This window comes from Arachis stenosperma, chromosome 3 (assembly GCF_014773155.1).
Source record: "Arachis stenosperma cultivar V10309 chromosome 3, arast.V10309.gnm1.PFL2, whole genome shotgun sequence".
Lineage (NCBI taxonomy): Eukaryota > Viridiplantae > Streptophyta > Magnoliopsida > Fabales > Fabaceae > Arachis > Arachis stenosperma.
In genome coordinates this window covers 131,658,374-131,682,115 of record NC_080379.1, presented here as the reverse complement: position 1 = coordinate 131,682,115, position 23,742 = coordinate 131,658,374, and the positions used below count along the sequence as shown (strand labels likewise).

Below are 23,742 nucleotides of genomic sequence, written 5' to 3'. Positions count from 1 at the left end.
AGAAAAAAAGTGAAAAATAAAAGAAGCAAATAATAAAAGGGGACAAAATGCCCAAAGTAAGTGTTGGTATCAATGCATATGTACTAAACTCAAATTTAAGATGCATGAATATGTGAAAAACACAGTTAATGGGAAGTTAGATTTTGTATTTTAATTAAATGGATTGTCTTAAGTTAGGTGGAAAGTTTATGTTAATTAGGGATTCAGATTTTAGTCCACTTGGCCAAATACAATCCTACCTTGACCCTAACCCCATTACAACCCTTAAAAGACCTCTTGATTTGTGTATTGGTACATTAAATTTTTGTTGATTGTTAGATGAAGAGCAAACTATAGAAAGCAAAATTAGTAGAGAATTGAGAGAATCGACCCTAGACACTTGAGAGTTAGAATGATATACACTCCTAGTAAGGGTTCAGTGCTTAATTCTATGTTCCCTGCTTTCATGAGCTGTCTTCTTCTTGCAAGTTATTTATATTGTATTTTGTGATTTGAATTAGTGAAATTCAGTTCATATTTATTCTTGACGGATTTATTTACTTTTTCACCAAGTAGGTAGAATCATTTTAGCATGTAGTTGCATTCACATTCATAGGTAGCATTGCATGAGTCTTGCGTTTCCCTACTCATTTATTTTGTTTCCTTGAGCTTAGCATGACGACATGCTAATGATTAAGTGTTGGGAGGTTGATAAACCACTATTTTATGGTTTATATTTATTTAATTGAGTGGTTTTATCAAGCTTTTTACCCACTTATTCATAGGATTTGCATGATTTTACAATTCCTTCCTAATTTAGTTCTATGATTGAAAACATGCTTCTTTGGTCTTAATTTAGCTAATCTTAATCCTCTCTTATTACCATTCGATGCTTTGATCTGTGCGTTAAGTGTTTCAGGCTTCATAGGGCAGGAATGGCTTAGAGAATGAAGAGGAAGCGTGCACAAATGGAAGGAACACAAGGAATTGAGGAGATGACCAGCGAGAAGTCACGCCATGGCATGGCTCACGCGACCGCGCGAAATGAAAGAAATCAGAGTGACGCGTTTTCGTGCCTGACGCGACCGCGCGGATTGGAAGCTGCACAAACGACGCGAATGCGTGGACGACGCGCACGCGTGATACGAAAAAAGCTAAGTGACGCGATCGCGTGGACGAGTGGACGCGTGACGTGCGCGATCTGCAGAATTACAAAAGTCACTGGCAGAGATTCTGGGCCGCATTTCAACCCAATTTTCAGCCCAGAAACACAGATTAAAGTCAGGAAACATGCAGAGACTCAACATTCTTTTCATAACTCACAATTTTAGGTTTTATATGTAGTTTTTAGAGAGAGAGGCTCTCTCCTCTCTCTTAGGATTAGGATTAGGATTAGGATTGATCTCATCTTCATATTAGGTTCAATATTCCTTTATTTTGACTTCTCTTATTTTTAATTATATATGTTGCTAATTTGGCTTAATGACATTCATGTTATGATTTTCTTAATTAATATTAATTGAGGTATTTCAGATCTAAGATTCTTATTTAGCTTTTTATATTATTGGCTTTAATTGATTAACTGGAAGCTCTTGAGTTATCAACTATTCAGGATTGATTGTTATGTCGGCTGATTAATTGGAATTCCACTAACTCTAGTCTTTCCTTAGGAGTTGGCTAGGACTTGGGAAATCTAACCAATTAGTTCATTTGACTTTCCCTTGATTACGCAAAGGTTAACTAAGTGGGATTAACTTCCATTCTCATAGGAGTAACTGGGATAGGACTTCCGAATTTTTATATCTTGCCAAGAGTTTATTTTATAGTTAATTATTTATTTTCTTTGTCATTTAATTTACTTGTTCCTCACTTTCAAAACCCCAATTTACAAAATCCATAACCAATAATAAGAACATACCTCCCTGCAATTCCTTGAGAAGACGACCCGAGGTTTAAATACTTCGGTTATCAATTTATTTAGGGGTTTGTTACTTGTGCAACCAAAACATTTGTACGAAGGGATTTCTATTAGTTTAGAAACTATATCTACAACGTGACTATATTTTTATAAAATTCTTTGCTAGAAAAAATCCCAACGTCAGTCCACTATAGCAAATGGCATATCATTTTGAAGCCCCGGACGTTAACTTTCTAATGCCGCTGAAATTGTCTCATTTGGACCTTTGTAGCTCAAGTTATGACCAATTTAGTACAGAGAGGTCAGGGCTGGCAGCTTTCCAAATCCTTCATTTCTTGAATTCTTCCCTTTTGCATGCTCTTTTCCTCATTTCTTCAACCCATACTTGCCTTGGAAACCTGAAAATCACTTAACAAATACATCAAGGCACCAAATGGGATAAAAGTGAATATATTTGACTAAATTAAGCACAAAAGAGCATGTTTTCACTTTCAAGCACAATTTAGGAAGAAATCTCAAAAGCATGCTATTTATGTGAATAAATGTGGGTTTATGTGATGGAATCCACTCAATTCAAACCAAAATATATCGAAAAATATGGACTCATCATTAATTCTGAAGATAACGGTTCGTACTTTATCCACACAGTCTCTCGATACAGCACTTCGGGGAAGGATTGGCGTGTTGTTGCAACGTCTGATACGAGCAAAGTCCGATGCACGTGCATGAGAATGGAATGTTTCGGGGTCCCCTGTGAACATATAATTGTGGTTCTTGTTCTTAACAATGTTCATGAGATCCCAAGGTCTCTGATATTGCCGAGATGGACCAAGGATGCAAAACTTGTGGCGGTGCAGTCGATGGGCGTGATTTAGGATTCTGTACAACTAACGCAACATTGGTGCCTGATAGATTGTTACCGGAAAGTGTACAAGATTGCATGTCACAGCACTGAAAAGTTCCAGTTTGCAAGAGATATTGCCATGCTGATGCTGAAGTACTTTGAGAACGAAGATGCAGCGGACACCAGTTTTTCACCCGAAGGGCCACCCACAGAGGGTGGCAGAGCCCCGGCGCGGAATCCAGCCAGGCGCAATACAAAGGGTAACGGTGCTAACGGTGGAAAGAAAACCGAGCGATGTCCTTTGTGCCAGGAGGTGGGACACAACAGGACAACGTGTCTGGACCGCCGCACAATGGAGTCATCCAGCACAGTTGCAGATGACATGGATTCGTTGGACACTGACATGGTGGGTTATTCGTTTTATAGATGATCTAGTTAAGATTAATGCCCTATTAAATGGTTCTAATAATTTGTTTTTTACATTGGGGTCAGCTCTATGATAACTTATCCGGGGATCTGTATGTGACCGCAGAGATTCCTTCGTTCCGATGCTCCGATAGTGACACGTAGGCTGGGTTTGTTAACAGTGACTTCGCTTGGACCAACATGTCCGGGCCAGTCATGTCTCTCGTCGATTGAGCAAAAGGGACCTACAGTCGTCACCACCGTGTGTTGCAACGGTAGGTTTGTCGAACCCTTTCACATTTTCTGGTAGGCTGTAGCCGCACACTGAATATTGTCTGCATTTTATCTTGGTATAGAACCCCTGTCTGAGTTACAGAGTTTATTTTGTTAAACTACATATACCTGAGGATGTCTATATGTCGTCGATGTTAAAACAAGTTTTTGCTATGTTAGCTTTCATTGGTATGTGGCTGTGCTCTATAATTAACTGATTTTAATCATGTATTTTCAGTAAAACCATAGAGAGGAACCGACGACTGATTCCAAAAGTGGAGGTGTGAAGTGGTGTCGTGCGAAGAACTGCAAATCCACTATCAAATCTAATTTATTATATATCGTTCGTTGTCGACCCTTTTGTTGAACTGGACATGGTAGTTAGGGGCACCTTTATAGCGATTCTATGTTTAGTGGATATTTTGTATGTATGTTAAGTAGATACTTTGTACTAGCTTGTGTACTCGTTGGAAAATGAATGTGATTCAATTGCGATTTTGAAATGCTTTGTAAGGGATCATGACTTTTGGATGTAATTTAAAACACCCGCTTAAAACATCGAATCCGATGAATTGAATGCACTAAATGAAGCATGGCAACAACTCTGAATCAATAAACAACTACTACTAATTAACATTTTCATGAGATTAACAAATCATTGTGAAGTTTCAAAATTTAAAATTACAAGAATTAGGTAAAGTGAAGCAAAAAATTGAAAATTCCTCAGTTGTAATTGTAGAAGGTGATGTGGTTCTGCAAAGCTTGGATGAAGAATTCATCAGCAGCAATCCATCCATCATTATTAACTCTCTTCCACCACGTACAAAGCCACTACACATAAACAACTGACTAACGCATTTTTTCCAACGAAAATAATTTGACCATGCCCCACGTTAACACTGGCTAACGACTACTTCAGTCATTCAAACTTCATAGCCATTGGCACTAATTGACATACATTTCTAATATTGGGAGATCACTATATTTGCAATACTACGTGCACATTAACAAAAGAAAATATTATCGTGTTTATCATCTAAAGTATAAGTTAATGAGGGCAAGGTAGAATTGTATGCCTGGAAATAAAATATAGATTAAAGATACAGATATATTGACATGCAGCTTGCAGCATTGTACTTCACAAATGGAGGCAAGAAAATAACATGGATCGAATTACTTGGATGGGGTGGTTTAGGATACAGGAGTTCTCAATATATATGCAGCCGGTAGTCTTGCGGCGCCAGCTGCTCGAAGACATACACATGGTCGTGTCTTAGTTGGCAAGCAGTTGCTACGGCAGACTAGCCTACTCTAAAACATCCATTCGTCCTCCCGACATAGTGCGTATACTGAACGGTCCATGCGTCCCTCTCGTTGGTAATCAAAATTGGGCTATCCTCGTAGACTCCCGACAGAGGTGGGACATTTGGCTGGAAGCGAGGACATATTTTTTAGGATGAGTGCAATGAAATAATTGACTAGAACAATAGCACCAGAAATAGTTGCCTTTAAAAATAATTGTCAGCACACTTACGAGAAAACGGGATGTCAGGGGGTGTACGATTGGCTTGACAAAGAATGGATTAGTCGATTTGAACCCATCGGCTATGTGCATTGTCCTGGGGGCCGTCGGATAGCTTATACAAGTGCAGTCTGTCCCCGGCCCGGCATGGACCAAGTAGTTGATTTCTATTGTATGACCGTTGAAGAACATGACATACATGGTGTTTTGAATATCGTGATAACAGAAAAACATCAGCCACTCATCCCTTAGGCCATAGTGTTCCCTGATAGTGTCCTATCCTCCATGAAGCACAATCCTTCCATTAGGTTCCATATTCCAGCCCACGCGATGACGTTGTCCTCTAGGCGTGGTTAGGGTCAAGGGTCGCGGTAGGGACCGACCATAATCCCGCGAAAACCGTGGCGGGAGCATCTGTAGCGGATGGTGAAAAAAAAAACGTTGTGTCATACATGGATGGATTGATGATTGTAGGTAGTAAAGGAATTGAAATTGGCGTCTATGCCAGTGTATCAGGGTTGTTCACCGGGATTATCGTGAAGAACTGGACTGTGTAGTTGCCATGTGAGGTATTGCTGGAAGACTTCCGTTTCGCAAGTTTCTGGTACAACGTAAAACAGCATAAAACAAATGCTTTACCCGAGTGCATATAGCATACAGAAAACTGGCTAGATAATCTTGTTACCTTCCATAGTTGATCTCGCAGAAACTTGTGCCATGGATGGCCACATAGAAAAACTTTGATTGGTTATACGATAATAGCAACATGGCACCGATTTGAAGATTGTAGTCTTTGTAAAAGTCTTGCCACCCTCCAGTGAAGACGATTCAATGCAGATGCTCCTCCTCTATGCCCCACGAGATGCTCCACGACTGACCATTTGTGGTGTTTATCTCGACGAGGTTGCTCATGTTCTCCCGGACAAGGTAGAGAAGGTTGGTGGCATTCTCTACACGATTAAGAAATCGATAATGATGTGGGCTTGCAAGCGGGTCTTGGGGTTAAGGGATTAGAACAAAAAATGAAAACTTACAATTTGATTTTCTATGTTGGGAATTATGAATTTGACGATGCAAAAATTAGCGAGCACCGGCATCGTGATACTTCGTCTGTGATTTCTTGGATGGTTGCTGGTTCTTACATGCCGGAGGCTTTGGAGTCTTCAACAATGGCTTCCCCTTTTCGAAATGTATGCGCATTTTTTTTGTGATTGAAAAACGTACGCACGTTAATCTGGCGAAAAACCTCCTGCCTTTTTAAGGTTTTTTTATAAATAACCCTTAAACCTGATTAGACTTGGCATTAATTGGGCATTAATATTGGTGCAATTACCAAGGATAATAACCAAATTTCTAAAAAGGTGATAACCGAAGCAATTCAAAAATTAAATTATAGGCTAAATTTAATCTTATCAGTTATTCCATTGAGTGGGTCAGTGAAATATCACTTCGTATTGTCAGCCTTGCCTTGGTGATGGATGGACGGATTGATGTAGTCGATGGTAGCAGGTAAATAGGTCATAATTACACTTTTTTGTATATCCATATTTTTTATGTTTTTTTTTTGTTTGGAAAATAACCTTAAATCACATTAGTATGATATATGGCCCATGATATAATTAGCCCACAAAGAATGTCCGTCCATTGATTAGGCCCAACAATTTCACATAACATAACTTGTACCATGACATCCAACAACCAAATTAAAAAAATTGTAGTGCATGACAAAAAATGTTGTTTTGGGCCACTTAACACTTAGCTTAGAAACGGTTCCTACGCCTTAGCCGAATCCGCTTCCTTTGCAAGCAATGCACCCCTTTCCTCGTTGCATCTTCCTGTTAACAGTGCAATGACCATTTTGATTTTGCTCTTCTCCTCGTCAAGCTGTAATGGTCATTGCGGCATACATTAGAAACACACAGTGCAATGGCATTTTACTTGTATGCATGTGTTAACTAACAATTGGCAACACCGCGTACGTGAACTGCCGTCCCATTGCCATCCATTGCATGACCCAAATGCGAGAGTCTGTACTGCTTCTATTTTTTTGCACCCCTGTGCGGCCATGATGTCCAAACTGGCAAACTCGACAGTGCTCTTAGAGCGTAACTCTTTATACGCACTAGTTGCAATGATTCCATCAAGCACAGTCAGCTGCCACAGATTCGCCAAGATACAAAGATTAGCATATTCAGATAGGATGCTGAATTAACCTATGTGCATCACTTACCATGCATTATACGACACGTCTCCTTCTTGCCTTCGATTCTTTAGTTGCATTTGTGTCAAATTGGAAGACCTGCTTCTTCGACAGGTCCACCACAGCCAAAAACCAATGATTGTCACAGTCTTCTTCCAATACTGGCATATAGACCTGCGATTGATAAAAAAGCCGAATACGATAAGATAGTCATAATTTAGTCCACCCATGTTTAGAACTTGCATACAAGAATCTTATCAATCGGTAACTTACAAGGTACAGGTCTTCTGTCGAGTGCATGTGGTCATTGCCGTATCGCTGTGCCAAAATCTCAGGGTGCACGCCATTCATTACATCGGCCTGGTTACTGAGGGAGTATTCAGCAGATGAAACAAGTCACCTTGCATGTCAATAGTACATGGTTCGTATTAAAACAGAGAACGTTAAATCATAATTATGCACTTAATTAAGCTACAAAATTAGAATTTGGCGTTACCGCAAACTTTGGATGCAAGCACCACACCACTCGAGGGTGATCTCTATCGGTTTCTCCCTCGATGAAACTATGATTGTGATCAACTCCATTATCTACAAATCATCGGATGACAGAAAAATCAGACATCGCACAGAAAGGTTAAACCTGGGTCAACGGAAAAATCCATTAATTCGAAGAGGAAATGATGGATTGCTACGTGCCTTCGGGGTTGGTTGTCGGCCGTCTACCAAGCATTCCATGTCAGAACGAGTTGCATGTTGCGACCCGACCCGTACCACGATCTCCCTGTGGTCAACAAATGGAAGATGTTACAACCGTGACCCCAATTCAACTGGGGCCTTTCGGCACTAATGACGCCACAGGGCAGATTCAGTTGTTAATTTTCATATAGAATACTCACGTGGAGTCGGCATCATGGTCGTAGATGTACTTACAAATATCCAGCTGGTGCTCAGAGATGGGCCATCCATTGGTGGTGTTTATTCCCTTCTTAGTCAAGTTTGACGGGGGACATCGTGGAATCTGCTTATAGGTGTCGGCTGTCTGTTCGGGGTTGCCTTCCAGTTTCGATGACGTCACTGTGTTAAAGGGAAAACTGCTTTTTCTGTTATATGTTGGCTGCAGTCCATTGCACCCTGTCGGGTTGTCTGCATTGTTGCTTCGTTGAGGCGATATAGTCCCTCGGCTACCCCTGTATACCCTTTCCTTGAATCGGCTGAAGAAGCATGTGGCCTTGGCAGCCTTTGGCCCCTGTTCCATGTTGTTCGTGTTTGACCTGCACATCTTTGGGTGCACGGCCCATTTCTGATCGTCGTCATCATCGAAAACAAACATGTCGGCTTGTGCATGTATTCCCCGTCGGTGACCGGTAATCTTTGTTTCTCTATCTGGTTTCCATCGGACGTTGTGTTAACTTTCTATGCAGGTCCCTTTTGTGCCTGGGTGAGAGGCTCTCTGAGATTGCCCACCAACAGCTGAATCGTGACCATTTCTGCCTCGACCCTGTCCATTCGGTGTTGCGTTTTCTTTCATGGAAATCGGAACAGATCTGTCAGACGATTTGATTTACCAAAACAGTTAGAGCGGAAGTTGACACGGGTGTTACTAACCTTTGTGTTCTCGAACACCTCTCTCAATATTTCCAGCAAATCATCGTTCGAAGTGTTATCGTTTGGGCCCGGTGTTCTCTGGTCCTCCTACATTAGGCTTTCGTTAGTACGTTGTGGTGCACAACTAACCCAGTAGAACTGGGAGCAGCATAAGCATAATTAAAAAAATATGGAAACCCAGCCAATGCACCACAAACGTACCTGAGTCGTCTCGTCGTTGATGTTGTCGGATGTAGTGGGCGTTCCATGATCGGCCATTGTTGGTTGCAGTATCGCTCGTCGGGATCCAATGGGTTGGTCTGCGTTGGCTATGTATATGGTTGATTGTGTTTCCGCAATGGATTGTAGTTCGTAGACGATCGCATCGGCTAGCTGTTCCCCGGTCAAAAAGTTGGGTCTGCGAACACCTTGCTTGGAGTATGAAGACGGTCTTATCCATCGAGGCAGGATGCATCACGTACGTTAAGAATTGCACCGGTTAGGCAACCTTGAGTGCTGTCCAATGTTGAAGCCTTTGCAAAGTGTTTCCTAATATAGCAAAAGGTGACCTGCCATTATACGAGATCAGTAGCGTCTGTACATGGTGATACAATACTAAAATCTATTTTAATTGTGTGGCATGGAAAAAAAACATAATATACAAAATGAAAAAATTCAAATAAAACCAGCAGAATAAATAACATTATTATTATATAATCTACGCATTAAATTTAAGATTAATTTACTCTTTTAACCCTAATAATTCACATTGTTCACACATAGTTCAAAATTATTGTTGGTTACCTATACTTTTCCTAATATAAAATAATAAGAATCAATAACGTATAATAGATGTATCAAATTGCATACGGCTTTTATTATTTTCATGTTAACGTTTAACGATAGGAAATTTTTTATTGCATAACAAGATATATACATATTAATTATTTTTTTCCAACTATTGAACGCACAATGCAGGGATCCTCTTCCATAATATCATCCTCCGTCGATGCACCGATGCCACGCTGTCACTGTGGCGTGAGGTTGCCCATCAGAACTGGTTAGAAATGTGATTATCCAGGCAGAAGGTTTTATGGCGTGATAGCCTACTTGCCGCATATGTAATCATCTCATACAAGCAGTTGCTCCATCAGGGAACTAGAGAACCCACCCCCACAATTAAAGAATGCTGAAGGGACATGTTAGTTGGCCACTCGCCTTTGAATACCGTGACTCTCTGTCGGCTAACTAAATTAATCTTATCCAACAAAATCTCTGCAACAAAAACACCATTAGCCCCTCTTGCTGCCCGTCTATGCATATTTTCACGCACTGTGATCGTACAATCACCCATGATTGTCACAGGATACCATGGAACACCCAACTGACCAGCAACTCCTAGCTTGATGAATGGGACGACGCACATCGAGTTTAAGTCAATCTTGCACCATATGGTCGATAGTCCATGCGGGGATTGTTCATATCCGACCAGGTATGGAATGCCATCAAGCACACGCATCACCTGTACGTGCTGAATTGAGCTACGGTTTATTGTAATCTTGCTCGAAAGAAAGTTGCCCGCATCCACAACGACCATATGTGTTGCGACCGTGGCATCACGTCCACCCTAGTTGACCCACAACGCCTTACCAAGGTGGAACACTGAGCTCGCACAAGGTGAGTGAGATGTTGACCGTTTATGTACTCGTGTTTCCGGCATCTGTCTGCGGAATTAAAAATATTGCAGTGCAAAAACCTATTTTTAAGGTGCCTCTTTGAAATATGGACGACGTAGTAATTGTCAGTTCTCACCCGGTATCCAAACGCGTATCCAATAACGGCATGTTTCCATAGGGTTTCGGCCGGATCGTCCAGATTCTGAGCGACTCGCAGCAATGGGTTCCATACCATGAGTCTCGTATCAAAACCAGCCCAGCTATACCGGACATAGATCATGCCGCAATCGGAGCCGATAACACTCCACCATCTGCGAGGACCCAGTTGTTCTAGCATTGGCGCAGGTATTCTTCCTCCGTCTAGACAGTCCACAAGACAGAAAGATACACTTGAACAGTACGTCCTCTGGTCACCAATCTACAGCAACACATTATGGTGTTTCCTTTTATTTGCGAGCGTGTTGTCCCTCCTAAATTCGTCGGAAGATAGTCGAACACGCCAAGTGGTGCTTGCGATTATGCATCTTGCCGCCTTCTTCGGGTCTGTCTGGGTAAAAATCTCCATCAATATTTCGTCCGGAAAGACCTGATCACCCATCTCAGCCAACGACTTCGCCAACTGGTTTGCCATATTCCAAGTTACTTTTCTTCTCTTTTGTTTTTTTTAATGTCATGAACTAGACTATTTAAAACAAACTGGAGTAAACATTTAAGGGATGCGTGTACTATACACTTTTTAAAACTTTTGCTAGATTGTAGCGTTGAGGTGCGCGTCGAGTTGTGCATCATGATGGATCTGACCCTCGCATTCTGCGGATAGCAACAGCGAGCCGTCACTCACGTCACATCCAGAAACGTAAATAAAAATAGTATAAAATAATTAATTAACATCGTTTTTCAAGGAATAACAAGAAACTAGGTAACAATAAATCCAATTTATTCTAGTCTCAAACAAACTAGGGCAATTACATTAGGAAGAGTCCCACAACAATGACGATGGAAAGCTTTTTTTTTTTAAACATGGTTTTGGGCCAGCAATTCGACCCGGCCCAAAATAACAGAAATAATTTGCCCCACATCCCAACCCAATCCCCCCATCGACCCAGATGAAACCGGCCCACATATGAATTATGTTTTTCCGATATTTTTCCTAGAGAAAGAATAAACCAATCGGATATAATGGGGCACATATTTATTGTTAATGGTTTGAATCGTCAACTAACAACTCAATGGGGGGAAGATGCCTCAGCCCTAGAGGCTTTAATCGACCGGTCCGGGACAGATTAGCGTCACAGGTGTCAGTCAACAAAAAGACCGTTGGGATGTGAAGACGTAATGCCATTAGCAGAGACGTGAATATGAACCCTCGTTGCGCATTGCTATTTCAATAGCCAGTCTTTCACTATCCCTGTGAACTATTGAACACACAATGCAGGGATCCTCTTCCATAAGCTCGTCATCTGTCGATGCACCGACGCCTCGTTGTCACTGTGGCATGAGGTCACCAATCAGAACCGCTTCAAAATGCGATTATCCAGGCAAAAAGTTTTATGGATGTTTTGGGTACGGAACCAGCAGGAGATGCTTGTTCTTTCAGTGGTACGATCCCGAGCCCCTGGCTCGTTATTCCGATGTCATTCGCAAGTTGCTAGAAACCAACGAGGGCATTAGAAACAAGAACATGGAGTTAAAGAAGAGAAGACATGAACTCTTAGACGAGGTGCATCGTTTGCAACAGTGTGTGCATGAAACGACGTCATTTTTGATTTCTTAAAAAAACGAAAATAGATTTCGCCAAGGATAAGATACAACGGTTTAGGCCAAGGGAACTAGATTCGAAAGGGTGACATTAAACCATAAATATGCTTGCAAGCGTATTTATACACTACTGGATAACACCGTCATAACTCATACGCAAATACCCTGCCAGGTCCTCGTCCAACGGAAAGTTACAATGAAGCGTTCCTCTGCTGCCCTCAAACTATCCCGCGACGTTTGGTTAGCCATAGCCATCAAAGTCACATCAAACTCCATTGAGGACCTGTGTAGGTTCCGTATGACGTGTTGCACTACGCGCAATGCAGGCGAAAAGGATACTGTGCTCAGGATGGTTCCCATACAACCCCCGCATGACATCAAGTGGTGGTGGAGACACGACCCGAGAGGGCGAAGATTTTTTCAGAGGTGCTTTGAGATTGGTCACCCGGAGCTTCTATTTCGAGAGGCACTGCGGGAGCTCTACATACGACGTGACCAGGCCATCGGATGGGAAATGCTGCAAAATGCAGCAAGCAATGGCTTAGACGCTGCCAAGTACGCACTTTCGATGGAGTTGCTCAGTCGAAGGAATGACAAAGAGGCAAAAAAATGGTTTGGAACTATTTTGCGCGCTCGAAGCGGGTGGTTTACTCCCCGTGTGTTACTCGAGTTTCTTTGCGGTTCTCACAATTTTTTGGCCGGATGAAGTCCAAATGCCAAAAAAGGGAAAAGAACACACGGTCCGTGACTCGACCAGATGCTTGAAACGAGGCCACATGGGTCTTCTGTATGACTACAGCCAAAGGGAGGCCGCACGAGCCTCCGTCCACGGTGTCGGAGGCGCCGACCATATTCTGTGCATCCACTGTCGCGCCGACTACGAGTTGGAACGATACGTAGACATTCGCAGGGTTTAGGACTGTCAGGCATATTGTGGTTGACGGATCAACACTGGGTTTAGGATTGACATATAATTAAATATTATATTATTTATTGTATAATGAATGCTATGTTTTTTATGTATCCATGATATAAATATTTGACAACGATTTATATTATAGAGCCGATTATTCGTTTATAAATCCCAATAAATAATAGGCAAACTGTGTCTTGGTTAAACCGATACTTATATATATTGATCGGATACCACAACACAGAAAGAGCAAAAGAAAAAAAACTGGAAAACCCCAAACGACGAAATGGAAAAAATGGAAGACAATGTGATAAAGAAAGTTAGACTCTTATAAATTTATTTTATTAAGTGAACATCACATTGTGCAAGATTTTTCTCGAGTTCACTATACATTATTAAATACGAGTTTCATGACCGAAAAGTAAAAAATAAAAGACAAAAACAATCTGAATACAAGGGATGTGCTTGCTAAGGAAGCCATGTGTGAGGCGAGGGAAACTGAATTGGCACGCTCCTAAATCGATGTGAATGTGGCTGAGTTGGTGTAGAGGCACGGTACACAAGCGATGGGACACCATCGCAAACGGCACCGAGTGACTATAAAAACACCTTAAACAACACCCATTGACAGTACTACTTGGAGCCTTTATGTTATTCCGTCCTTATACGTAACTGCCCATTCAACTATGGTATCAGGCATTCATTATAAGGATAGGAAATGGAGCGTCCGACAAGCACCGCCAACCTTAGCCACGATGTTTGGACTTTAATTGCCGCGAGGACCGCAGCACAATTTGTCAGGGACTTGTGCAGTTTCAGGATATCGTGCACCGCTGCACGCAATGCAGGGGATGAGAATTTTGTATACCGATGCGTCTCGATTCTAGTTTCTGACCAACGATGGTGGAATGTGAGTCTGATGCACCAAGGGAGAAGGGACTTTTTAGCGTGATTCAGGCAGAACAGGTACCTAGAAGTTCTATTTTGGGCTGCTGTGTTTGACCTTTTCCTCGGCGGATGTCGTTTTGTGGGGATGGAAACGTTGCACGCTGTCGCAGCACACGGCCATTCGGCCGCCCAGTACACAGTGTTAATGATGCTGATGTTAGGTGACGACGCCGAGACAAAGAACAAGGGCTTGGAAACATTTCGTGGGCTTGAGGCAGCCAGGGCCCTAACAATCTGCAAATTATTGTTCTGCGAAATTATCCAAGGGTCATGGAGACACCTGCGTCGCGTGCCAATGCTAAACGGAGAGAATCTAGTCTGTTCTTCGCATGCATGTCCAAGCCGAGGAAACAAGGGTGCTATTTACCACCATCAATGCCATGGAAGAGGGTGGCACATAAACGACGGTGATGGAAGTGCTGCTCATCTTCCATGTGTGCATTGTCGGGCAGACTGTGAGTTGATCCTGTTTGTCCACCTCTTTGACTGATGGGATAGGATTGGGTTCACCTTAATTTTTTGGTCATCTAATATATGTATTATGTATGTAAGGATTTTGCTATTATGTAACTCGTGTTGCTATCATGCTATTTATGTGTTTTGTCATTTCGTATGAAAAATTTTATTAATAAAAAAATTGTTCCCCGTTAGTGACCTCCTATTCGGTGACTCTGGTGCACGAAATTGCAATCACACTTTTGCAATCCCGCACAACTAACCAGCAAGTGCACTGGGTCGTCCAAGTAATACCTTGCGTGAGCAAGGGTCGATCCCACGGAGATTGTCGGCTTGAAGCAAGCTATGGTTATCCTGTAAATCTTAGTCAGGATATCAGAAATTATCAGGATTGATTGTAAAAAGCAAAAGAACATGAAAAAGGTACTTGTTTTGCAGTAATGGAGAATAGGCTGAGGCTTTGGAGATGCTCCATCTTCCGAATCTCTGCTTTCCTACTGTCATCTTCATCAAACACGCAAGGCTCCTTCCATGGCAAGCTGTATGTAGGGTTTCACCGTTGTCAGTGGCTACCTCCCATCCTCTCATTGGAAATACGTCCCTGATGCTCTGTCACAGCATCGGCTATCCATCTGTCGGTTCTCAATCAGGCCGGAATAGAATCCAGTGATTCTTTTGCGTCTGTCACTAACGCCCCGCCTTCAGGAGTTTGAAGCACGTCACAGTCATTCAATCATTGAGTCCTACTCAGAATACCACAGACAAGGTTTAGACCTTCCGGACTCTCTTGAATGCCGCCATCAGTTCTAGCTTATACCACGAAGATTCCGATTAAAGAACCCAAGAGATATCTACTTAATCTAAAATAAAACAGAGGTGGTTGTCAGGCACATGTTCATAGTTGAGAATGATGATGAGTGTCACGGATCATCACATTCATCCAGATTAAGAGCAAGTGATATCTTAGAATGGAAGCAAGCATGATTGAATAAGAAACAGTAGTAATTGCATTAATCCATCAAGACACAGCAGAGCTCCTCACCCCCAACCATGGGGTTTAGAGACTCATGCTGTGGAAGGTACACAAGAAACGTGTAAAAAATGTCATGAGGTCATAAGGTACCGATTACAATGTCAAAAGATCCTATAAATAGTAAACTAGTATCCTAAGGTTTACAGAAATGAGTAAATGACAGAAAAATCTATTTCCGGGCCCACTTGGTGTGTGCTTGGGCTGAGCAATGAAGCAATTTCATGTAGAGACCTTTTCTGGAGTTAAACGCCAGCTTTCATGCCAGTTTGGGCGTTTAACTCCAAGTTTTATGCTAGTTCCGGCGTTTAACGCTGGAATTTCTGTAGGTGACTTTGAACGCCGGTTTGGGCCATCAAATCTTGGGCAAAGTATGGACTATCATATATTGCTGAAAAGCCCAGGATGTCTACTTTCCAATGCCGTTGAGAGCGCGCCAATTGGGCTTCTGTAGCTCCAGAAAATCCTCTTCGAGTGCAGGGAGGTCAGAATCCAACAGCATCTGCAGTCCTTTTCAGTCTCTGGATCAGATTTTTGCTCAGAACCTTCAATTTCAGCCAGAAAATACCTGAAATCACAGAAAAACACACAAACTCATAGTAAAGTCCAGAAAAGTGAATTTTAAATAAAAACTAATAAAAATATAACAAAAACTAACTAAAAGATACTAAAAACATACTAAAAACAATGCCAAAAAGCGTATAAATTATCCGCTCATCACAACACCAAACTTAAATTGTTGCTTGTCCCCAAGCAACTGAAAATCAAAATAGGATAAAAAGAAGAGAATATACTATAGACTCCAAAATATCAAAGAAACATAGCTCCAATTAGATGAGCGGAACTAGTAGCTTTTTGCCTCCGAATAGTTTTGGCATCTCACTCTATCCTTTGAAGTTCAGAATGATTGGCATCTATGAGAACTCAGAACTCAGATAGTGTTATTGATTCTCCTAGTTAAGTATGATGATTCTTGAACATAGCTAGTGTATGAGTCTTGGCTGTGACCCAAAGCACTCTGTCTTCCAGTATTACCACCGGATACATACATGCCACAGACACATAATTGGGTGAACCTTTTTAGATTGTGACTCAGCTTTGCTAAAGTCCCCAATTAGAGGTGTCCAGGGTTCTTAGGCACACTCTTTTTGCCTTGGTTCACAACTTTATTTCTTTCTTTTTCTTTTTCTTCTTTTCTTTTCTTCTCTTTTTTTTCGAAAATATTTTTTTTTTCACTGCTTTTTCTTGCTTCAAGAATCAATTTTGATGATTTTTCAGATCCTCAATAACAGTTCTCTTTCTCCTCATTCTTTCAAGAGCCAACAAATTTAACATTCTCAAAACATCAAATTCAAAAGACATATGCACTGTTCAAGCATTCATTCAGAAAATAAAAAGTATTGTCACCACATCAAACTAATTCAACTAGTTTCAAGGATAAATTTCGAAATCCTGTACTTCTTGTTCTTTTGTGATTAAAGCATTTTTCTTTTAAGAGAGGTGATGGATTCATAAGACATTCATAGCTTTAAGGCATAAACTTTAATTTTATTAATTATGAATTAAGAACAAGACTCAGAAAATAAATATAAGATGAAACAAAATAAACTAAAAAAAACGAAAACAATAGGCTCCTAATGATAGAGGTTTTCACAGAGTTAGGACTCAACAACCTTGATTTTGAGAAGTGGATGCTCCCTCAGCTTGGGAGGAGAGCTTTTGGCGTTTCATCTCTTGAATTTCACGCCCCTGCTTCTCTTGTTCCTTCAGCAATTTGCAGAGCATGCAGTTTTGATTCTGCTGTTCTTCCTTAAGTTGCTCCATAGTCTCTTGCAACTTGTTGATAGATGCCTCTAGGCTGGCCCAGTAGCCAATTTCAGGGAATTCAGGGAGGAACTCATGCGCCCTCCTTTTGATAGAGTTGTCTTGCACTTGTCCTTCCATTGACTTCTTGGTGATTGGATGTTCAATGGGTATGAACTCATCTACTCCCATCTTCACCCCAGCCTCTTTACAGAGCAAGGAGATCAAGCTTGGGTAAGCCAATTTGGCTTCAGTGGAATTTTTATTTGCAATTGTGTAGATCTCACAAGCAATCACATGATGAACCTCCACTTCCCTTCCAAGCATAATGCAATGAATCATCACTGCTCTCTTGATGGTAACTGATGAGCGGATAATTTATACGCTTTTTGGCATTGTTTTCATATAGTTTTTAGGATGATTAAGCTACTTTTAGGGATGTTTTCATTAGTTTTTATGTTAAATTCACATTTCTGGACTTTACTATGAGTTTGTGTGTTTTTTTGTGATTTCAGGTAAATTCTGACTGAAATTGAGGGATTTGAGCAAAACTCTGAAAAAGGCTGACAAAAGGACTACTGATGCTGTTGGATTCTGACCTCCCTGCACTCGAAATGGATTTTCTGGAGCTACAGAACTCTAAATGGCGCGCTCTCAACGGCGTTGGAAAGTAGACATCCAGGGCTTTCCAGCAATATATAATAGTCCATACTTTATTCGAAGAATGACGACGCAACTTGGCGTTGAACGCCAAGTACACGCTCCTTTCTGGAGTTAAACGCCAGAAAAACGTCATGATCCGGAGTTGAACGCCCAAAGCACATCATAACTCGAAATTCAACTCCAAGAGAAGCCTCAGCTCGTGGATAGATCAAGCTCAGCCCAAGCATACACCAAGTGGGCCCCGGAAGTGGATTTATGCATCAATTACTTACTCATGTAAACCCTAGGAGCTAGTTTATTATAAATAGTACATTTAACTATTGTATTAGTTGTCTTTTGACCACGTTACATCTTTGGTCTCAGTTTTGTTTTATTCTTCATCTTAGGAGATCATTGATCACGTTTAGGGGGCTGGCCATTCGGCCATGCTTGGACCTCTTTCACTTATGTATTTTCAACGGTGGAGTTTCTGCACACCATAGATTAAGGGTGTGGAGCTCTGCTGTACCTCAAAGATTAATGAAGTTTTATTTTCTTTTATTCAGTTCTCTATCTTATTCTTATTCCAAGATATTCATTCGTACTCAAGAACATGATGAATGATGATGAGTTAGATAACCCTCATTATTATTCTCACTGATGAACGCGCGTGATTGACAACCACTTCCGTTCTACATGCAACAAAGCTTGAATGTGTATCTCTTAGATTCCCCAACAGAATCTTCGTGGTATAAGCTAGATAGATGGCGGCATTTATCTGGATCCGGAAAGTCCAACCTTGTCTGTGGTGTTCCGAGTAGGATCCTGGGAATCCGGAAAGTCTCACCTTGTCTGTGGTATTCCGAGTAGGATTCCGTTCATGAATGACTGTGACGTGCTTCAAACCTGTAACCTGCTGGGCGTTAGTGACAAACGCAAAAGAGGGATTCTATTCCAGTAGGGGAGGGAACCAACCGGTGATTGGCCGTACTGTGACAGAGTGCGTGAGCATTAGCTTTCACTGCGAGGATGGGATGTAGTTATCAACCATGGGTGATGCCTCCAGACTGGTTAGCTGTGCGAGTGACAGCCGCATAGGATATTTCCCCGTGAGGATGAAAGTAGCCACAGTTGATGGTGAACCCCTATACAAAGCTTGCCATGGAAAGGAGTAAGAAGGATTGGGTAGAAGCAATGGGATAGCAGGCGTCCGAGAGCTCTACAGCATCTCCATTCCGCTTATCTGAAATTCCTACCAATGAATCTGCATAAGTATTTCTATCCCTTTTATTATTCCTTTTTATTTAACAATCCAATGATAATCACAATTACTCTTTAATCTCCCTAACTGAGATTTGCAAGGTGACCATAGCTTGCTTCATACCAACAATCTCTGTGGATTCGACCCTTACTCACGTAAGGTTATTACTTGGACGACCCAGTACACTTGCTGGTTAGTTGAGCGGAGTTGTGAATTCCAATAAAGAAAACCTCACACAGGTGCTGCCCCTTAGAAGCCTTCATCTCAAAATAATTAGAACATGGCAGTGCCATAAATAAGCTTTCATTCAAAATCCAAGAAACATATAAGGTGATCACAATTTCGTCCACCAAGTTTTTGGCGCCGTTGCCGGGGATTGTTCGAGTATGGACAACTGACGGTTCATCTTGTTGCTCAGATTAGGTAATTTTCTTTTCAAAAATCTTTTTCAAAATTTTTCTTTTATTTTTCGTTTTTCTAAACTTTATTTTCGAAAATATTAATAAAAATCCAAAAAAAATTAATAAATCATAAAAATCAAAAATATTTTGTGTTTCTTGTTTGAATCTTGTGTTAATTTTTAAGTTTGGTGTCAATTGCATGCTTTAAAAATTTTTCTTGCATTTTTTCGAAAATTTCATGCATTCATAGTGTTCTTCATGATCTTCAAGTTGTTCTTGATAAGTCCTCTTGTTTGATCTTGATGATTTCTTGTTTTGTGTCTTTTCTTGTTTTTCATGTGCATTTTTGCATTCATATTTTCCATGCATTAAAAATTTTTAAGTTTGGTGTCTTGCATGTTTTCTTTGCATTAAAAATTTTTCAAAATTATGTTCTTGATGTTCATCATGATCTTCAAAGTGTTCTTGGTGTTCATCTTGACATTCATATCATTCTTGCATGCATTCATGGTTTTGATCTAAAAATTTCATGCATTAAGTATTTTTGTTGTTTTTCTTTCTCATAATTAAAAATTCAAAAATCAAAAAAAATATCTTTTCCTTATTTCCCTCCAAAATTTCGAAATTTTGGGTTGACTTGGTCAAAAATTTTCAAAATTAGTTATTTCTTACAAGTCAAGTCAAAATTTCAATTTTAAAAATCTTATCTTTTCAAAATCTTTTTCAAAATCATATCTTTTTCAAATTTTTTTTATTATTTTTCGAAAATTTCAAAAAAAATCTTTTTCAATTTATTTTCAAATCTTTTTCTTATCTTTATATGTAATTTTCAAAAATTCACTAATAATTAATGTGATTGGTTCAAAAATTTGAAGTTTGTTACTTTCTTGTTAAGAAAGGTTCAATCTTTAAGTTCTAGAATCTTATCTTGTAGTTTCTTGTTAGTGAAGTAAATAATTTCAAATTTTTTTTTTTAAATTAAATCTTTTTATCTTTTATTTGATCTTTTTCAAAAAATTTTATCTTTTTCAAAATTTGATTTCAAAATATCTTAGCTAACTTACTATCTTCTTATCTTTTTCAAATTTGATTTCAAATCTTTTTCAATCAACTAACTAACTTTTTGTTTGTTTCTTATCTTTTTCAAAACCACCTAACTACTTTTCCCTCTTCTATTTTCGAAAATATCTCTTTCTTTTTCAAAAAAAAAATTCTTTTTAATTAATTAATTGTTTCATGTTTTAATTTTAATTACAATTTATCTCTAATTTTCGAAAATCACTAACTCTTTTTCAAAATTATTTTCGAAATTCCTCTTCTCTTTTCTTCTTCTATTTAATTATTTAATTACTAACACTTCTCTTCACCTCTCTTCATTCATATCCTAACATCTCATCTCACATCTCTGCCATCCTCACAGTTGTGTTTCTTCTTATTCCAATTTTCTTCTACCCCCCTTCTTTTTCTACTAACATAAAGGAATCTCTATACTGTGACATAGAGGATTCCTTTTTCTTTTCTTGTTTTCTTCTCTTTCATATGAGCAGGAACAATGATAAAGGCACTCTTGTTGAAATTGATCCAGAACCTGAAAGGACTCTGAAGAGAAAATTAAGAGAAGCTAAATTACAACAATCCAGAAACAACCTTTCAGAAACATTAGAACAAGAGGTGATGGCCGAAAATAATAATAATGCAAGGAGAATGCTTGGTGACTTCACAAAGCCAATATCCAAGTTTGATGGAAGAAGCATCTCCATTCCTGCCATTGGAGCCAATAACTTTGAGCTTAAGCCTCAACTAGTTGCTTTAATGCAACAAAACTGCAAGTTTTATGGACTTCCATCTGAAGATCCTTATCAGTTTTTAACTGAGTTCTTGCAGATCTGTGAGACTGTAAAGACGAATGGAGTTGATCCTGAAGTCTACAGACTCATGCTTTTCCCTTTTGCTGTAAGAGACAGAGCTAGAGTGTGGTTGGATTCTCAACCCAAGGATAGCCTGGACTCATGGGATAAGCTTGTCACTGCATTCTTAGATAAATTCTTTCCTCCTCAAAAGCTGAGCAAGCTGAGAGTGGATGTTCAAACCTTCAAACAAAAAGATGGTGAATCCCTCTATGAAGCTTGGGAAAGATACAAGCAGCTGACCAAAAGATGTCCATCTGACATGTTTTCAGAATGGACTATATTAGATATATTCTATTATGGTCTCTCTGAATTTTCGAAAATGTCATTGGATCATTCTGCAGGTGGATCTATTCACCTGAAGAAAACGCCTGGAGAGGCTCAAGAACTCATTGATATGGTTGCAAACAACCAGTTCATGTATACTTCTGAGAGGAATTCCGTGAATAATGGGGTACCTCAGAAGAAAGGAGTTCTTGAAATTGATGCTCTGAATGCCATATTGGCTCAGAACAAAGTGTTGACTCAACAGGTCAACATGATCTCTCAGAATCTGAATGGATTGCAACATGCATCCAACAGTAATAGAGAGGCAGCTTCTGAAGAAGCTTATGATCCTGAAAACCCTGCCATGGCAGAGGTTAATTACTTAGGTGAACCTTATGGAAACACCTATAACTCATCATGGAGAAATCATCGGAATTTCTCCTGGAAGGATCAACAAAAAAGGATTTAACAATGGTGGACGTGCAAGGCTGAATAATAGTAAGCCATATCCATCATCTTCTCAGCAACAGACAGAGAACTCTGAACAAAACAATTCTAATTTAGCCAACATAGTCTCTGATCTGTCAAAGGCCACTTTCAGTTTCATGAATGAAACAAGATCCTCCATTAGAAATTTGGAGGCACAAGTGGGCCAGCTGAGTAAGAAATTTATTGAAACTCCTCCCAGTACTCTTCCAAGCAATACAGAAGAAAATCCAAAAGGAGAGTGCAAGGCCATTGATTTAATCAAAGTGGCCGAATGCACTAGGGAGGAGGAGGACGAAAATCCTAGTGAGGAAGACCTCCTGGGACGTCCTTCAAGCATGAAGGAGTTTCCTATTAAGGATCCAAAGGAATCTGAGGCTCATACAGAGATCATAGAGATTCCATTGAACCTCCTTCTGCCATTCATGAGCTCTGAGGACTATTCATCCTCTGAAGAGGATGAAGATGTAACTGGAGAGCAAGCTGCTCTATACTTAGGAGCTATCATGAAGCTGAATGCCAAATTGTTTGGTAATGAGACTTGGGAAAGTGAACCTCCCTTGCTCATTAGTGAACTAGATACTTGGATTCAGAAAACTCTACCTCAAAAGAAACAAGATCCTGGCAAGTTCTTAATACCTTGCACCATTGGCACCATGAGCTTTGGAAAAGCTCTATGTGATTTGGGGTCAGGGATAAATCTTATGCCACTCTCTGTAATGGAGAAGCTGGGGATTATTGAGGTACAACCTGCCTTGTTCTCATTACAACTGGCAGACAAGTCAGTGAGACAAGCTTATGGAATAGTAGAGGACGTCCTAGTAAAGGTTGAAGGCCTTTACATCCCTACTGATTTCATAATCCTAGACACTAGGAAGGAAGATGATGAATGCATCATCCTAGGAAGACCTTTCCTAGCCACAGCAGGAGCTGTGATAGATGTCAACAGAGGTGAGTTAGTCCTTCAATTGAATGGGGACTACCTTGTGTTTAAAGCACATGGCCATCCCTCTATGACAAAAGAGAGTAAGCATGAAGAGCTTCTCTCAGTTCAAGGTCAAGAAGAGCCCACACAGTCAAACTCTAAGTTTGGTGTTGTGAGGCCACAACCAAACTCTAAGTTTGGTGTTCAAACCCCAATTCCAAACTCTAAGTTTGGTGTTGGGAATACCACACTTAAGTTGACCTGATCATCTTGTGGCTCCATGAGAGCCACTGTCAAGCTATTGACATTAAAGAAGCGCTTGTTGGGAGGCAACCCAATTTTATTTATCTAATTTTATTTTATTTCTTTGTTATTTTTGTGTTTAATTAGGTACATGATCATGAGGAGTCACGAAAAAATCAAAAAAATTAAAAACAGAGTCAAAAACAGAAGAAAAAAAATTTTCACCCTGGAGGCAGCACAGGCTGGCGTTCAACGCCAGTAAGGTGCATCTATCTGGCGTTCAACGCCAGAACAGAGCACC

At 40.3% G+C, this 23,742-nt stretch overlaps 1 protein-coding gene across 1 annotated transcript; it reads left to right on the top strand.

The window, feature by feature from the left end:
• Positions 1–12,355: 12,355 nt before the first annotated feature.
• On the top strand, positions 12,356–12,865 carry LOC130966705 (uncharacterized). The gene has a single exon (XM_057891523.1). It carries the CDS (start codon positions 12,356–12,358, stop codon positions 12,863–12,865), a length of 510 nt encoding a protein of 169 aa, XP_057747506.1.
• Positions 12,866–23,742: the final 10,877 nt, after the last annotated feature.

Bases quoted from the DNA above. Each gene is read 5' to 3' on its own strand.
- LOC130966705 (XM_057891523.1), top strand. From the start codon at position 12,356: ATGAAGCGTTCCTCTGCTGCCCTCAAACTATCCCGCGACGTTTGGTTA.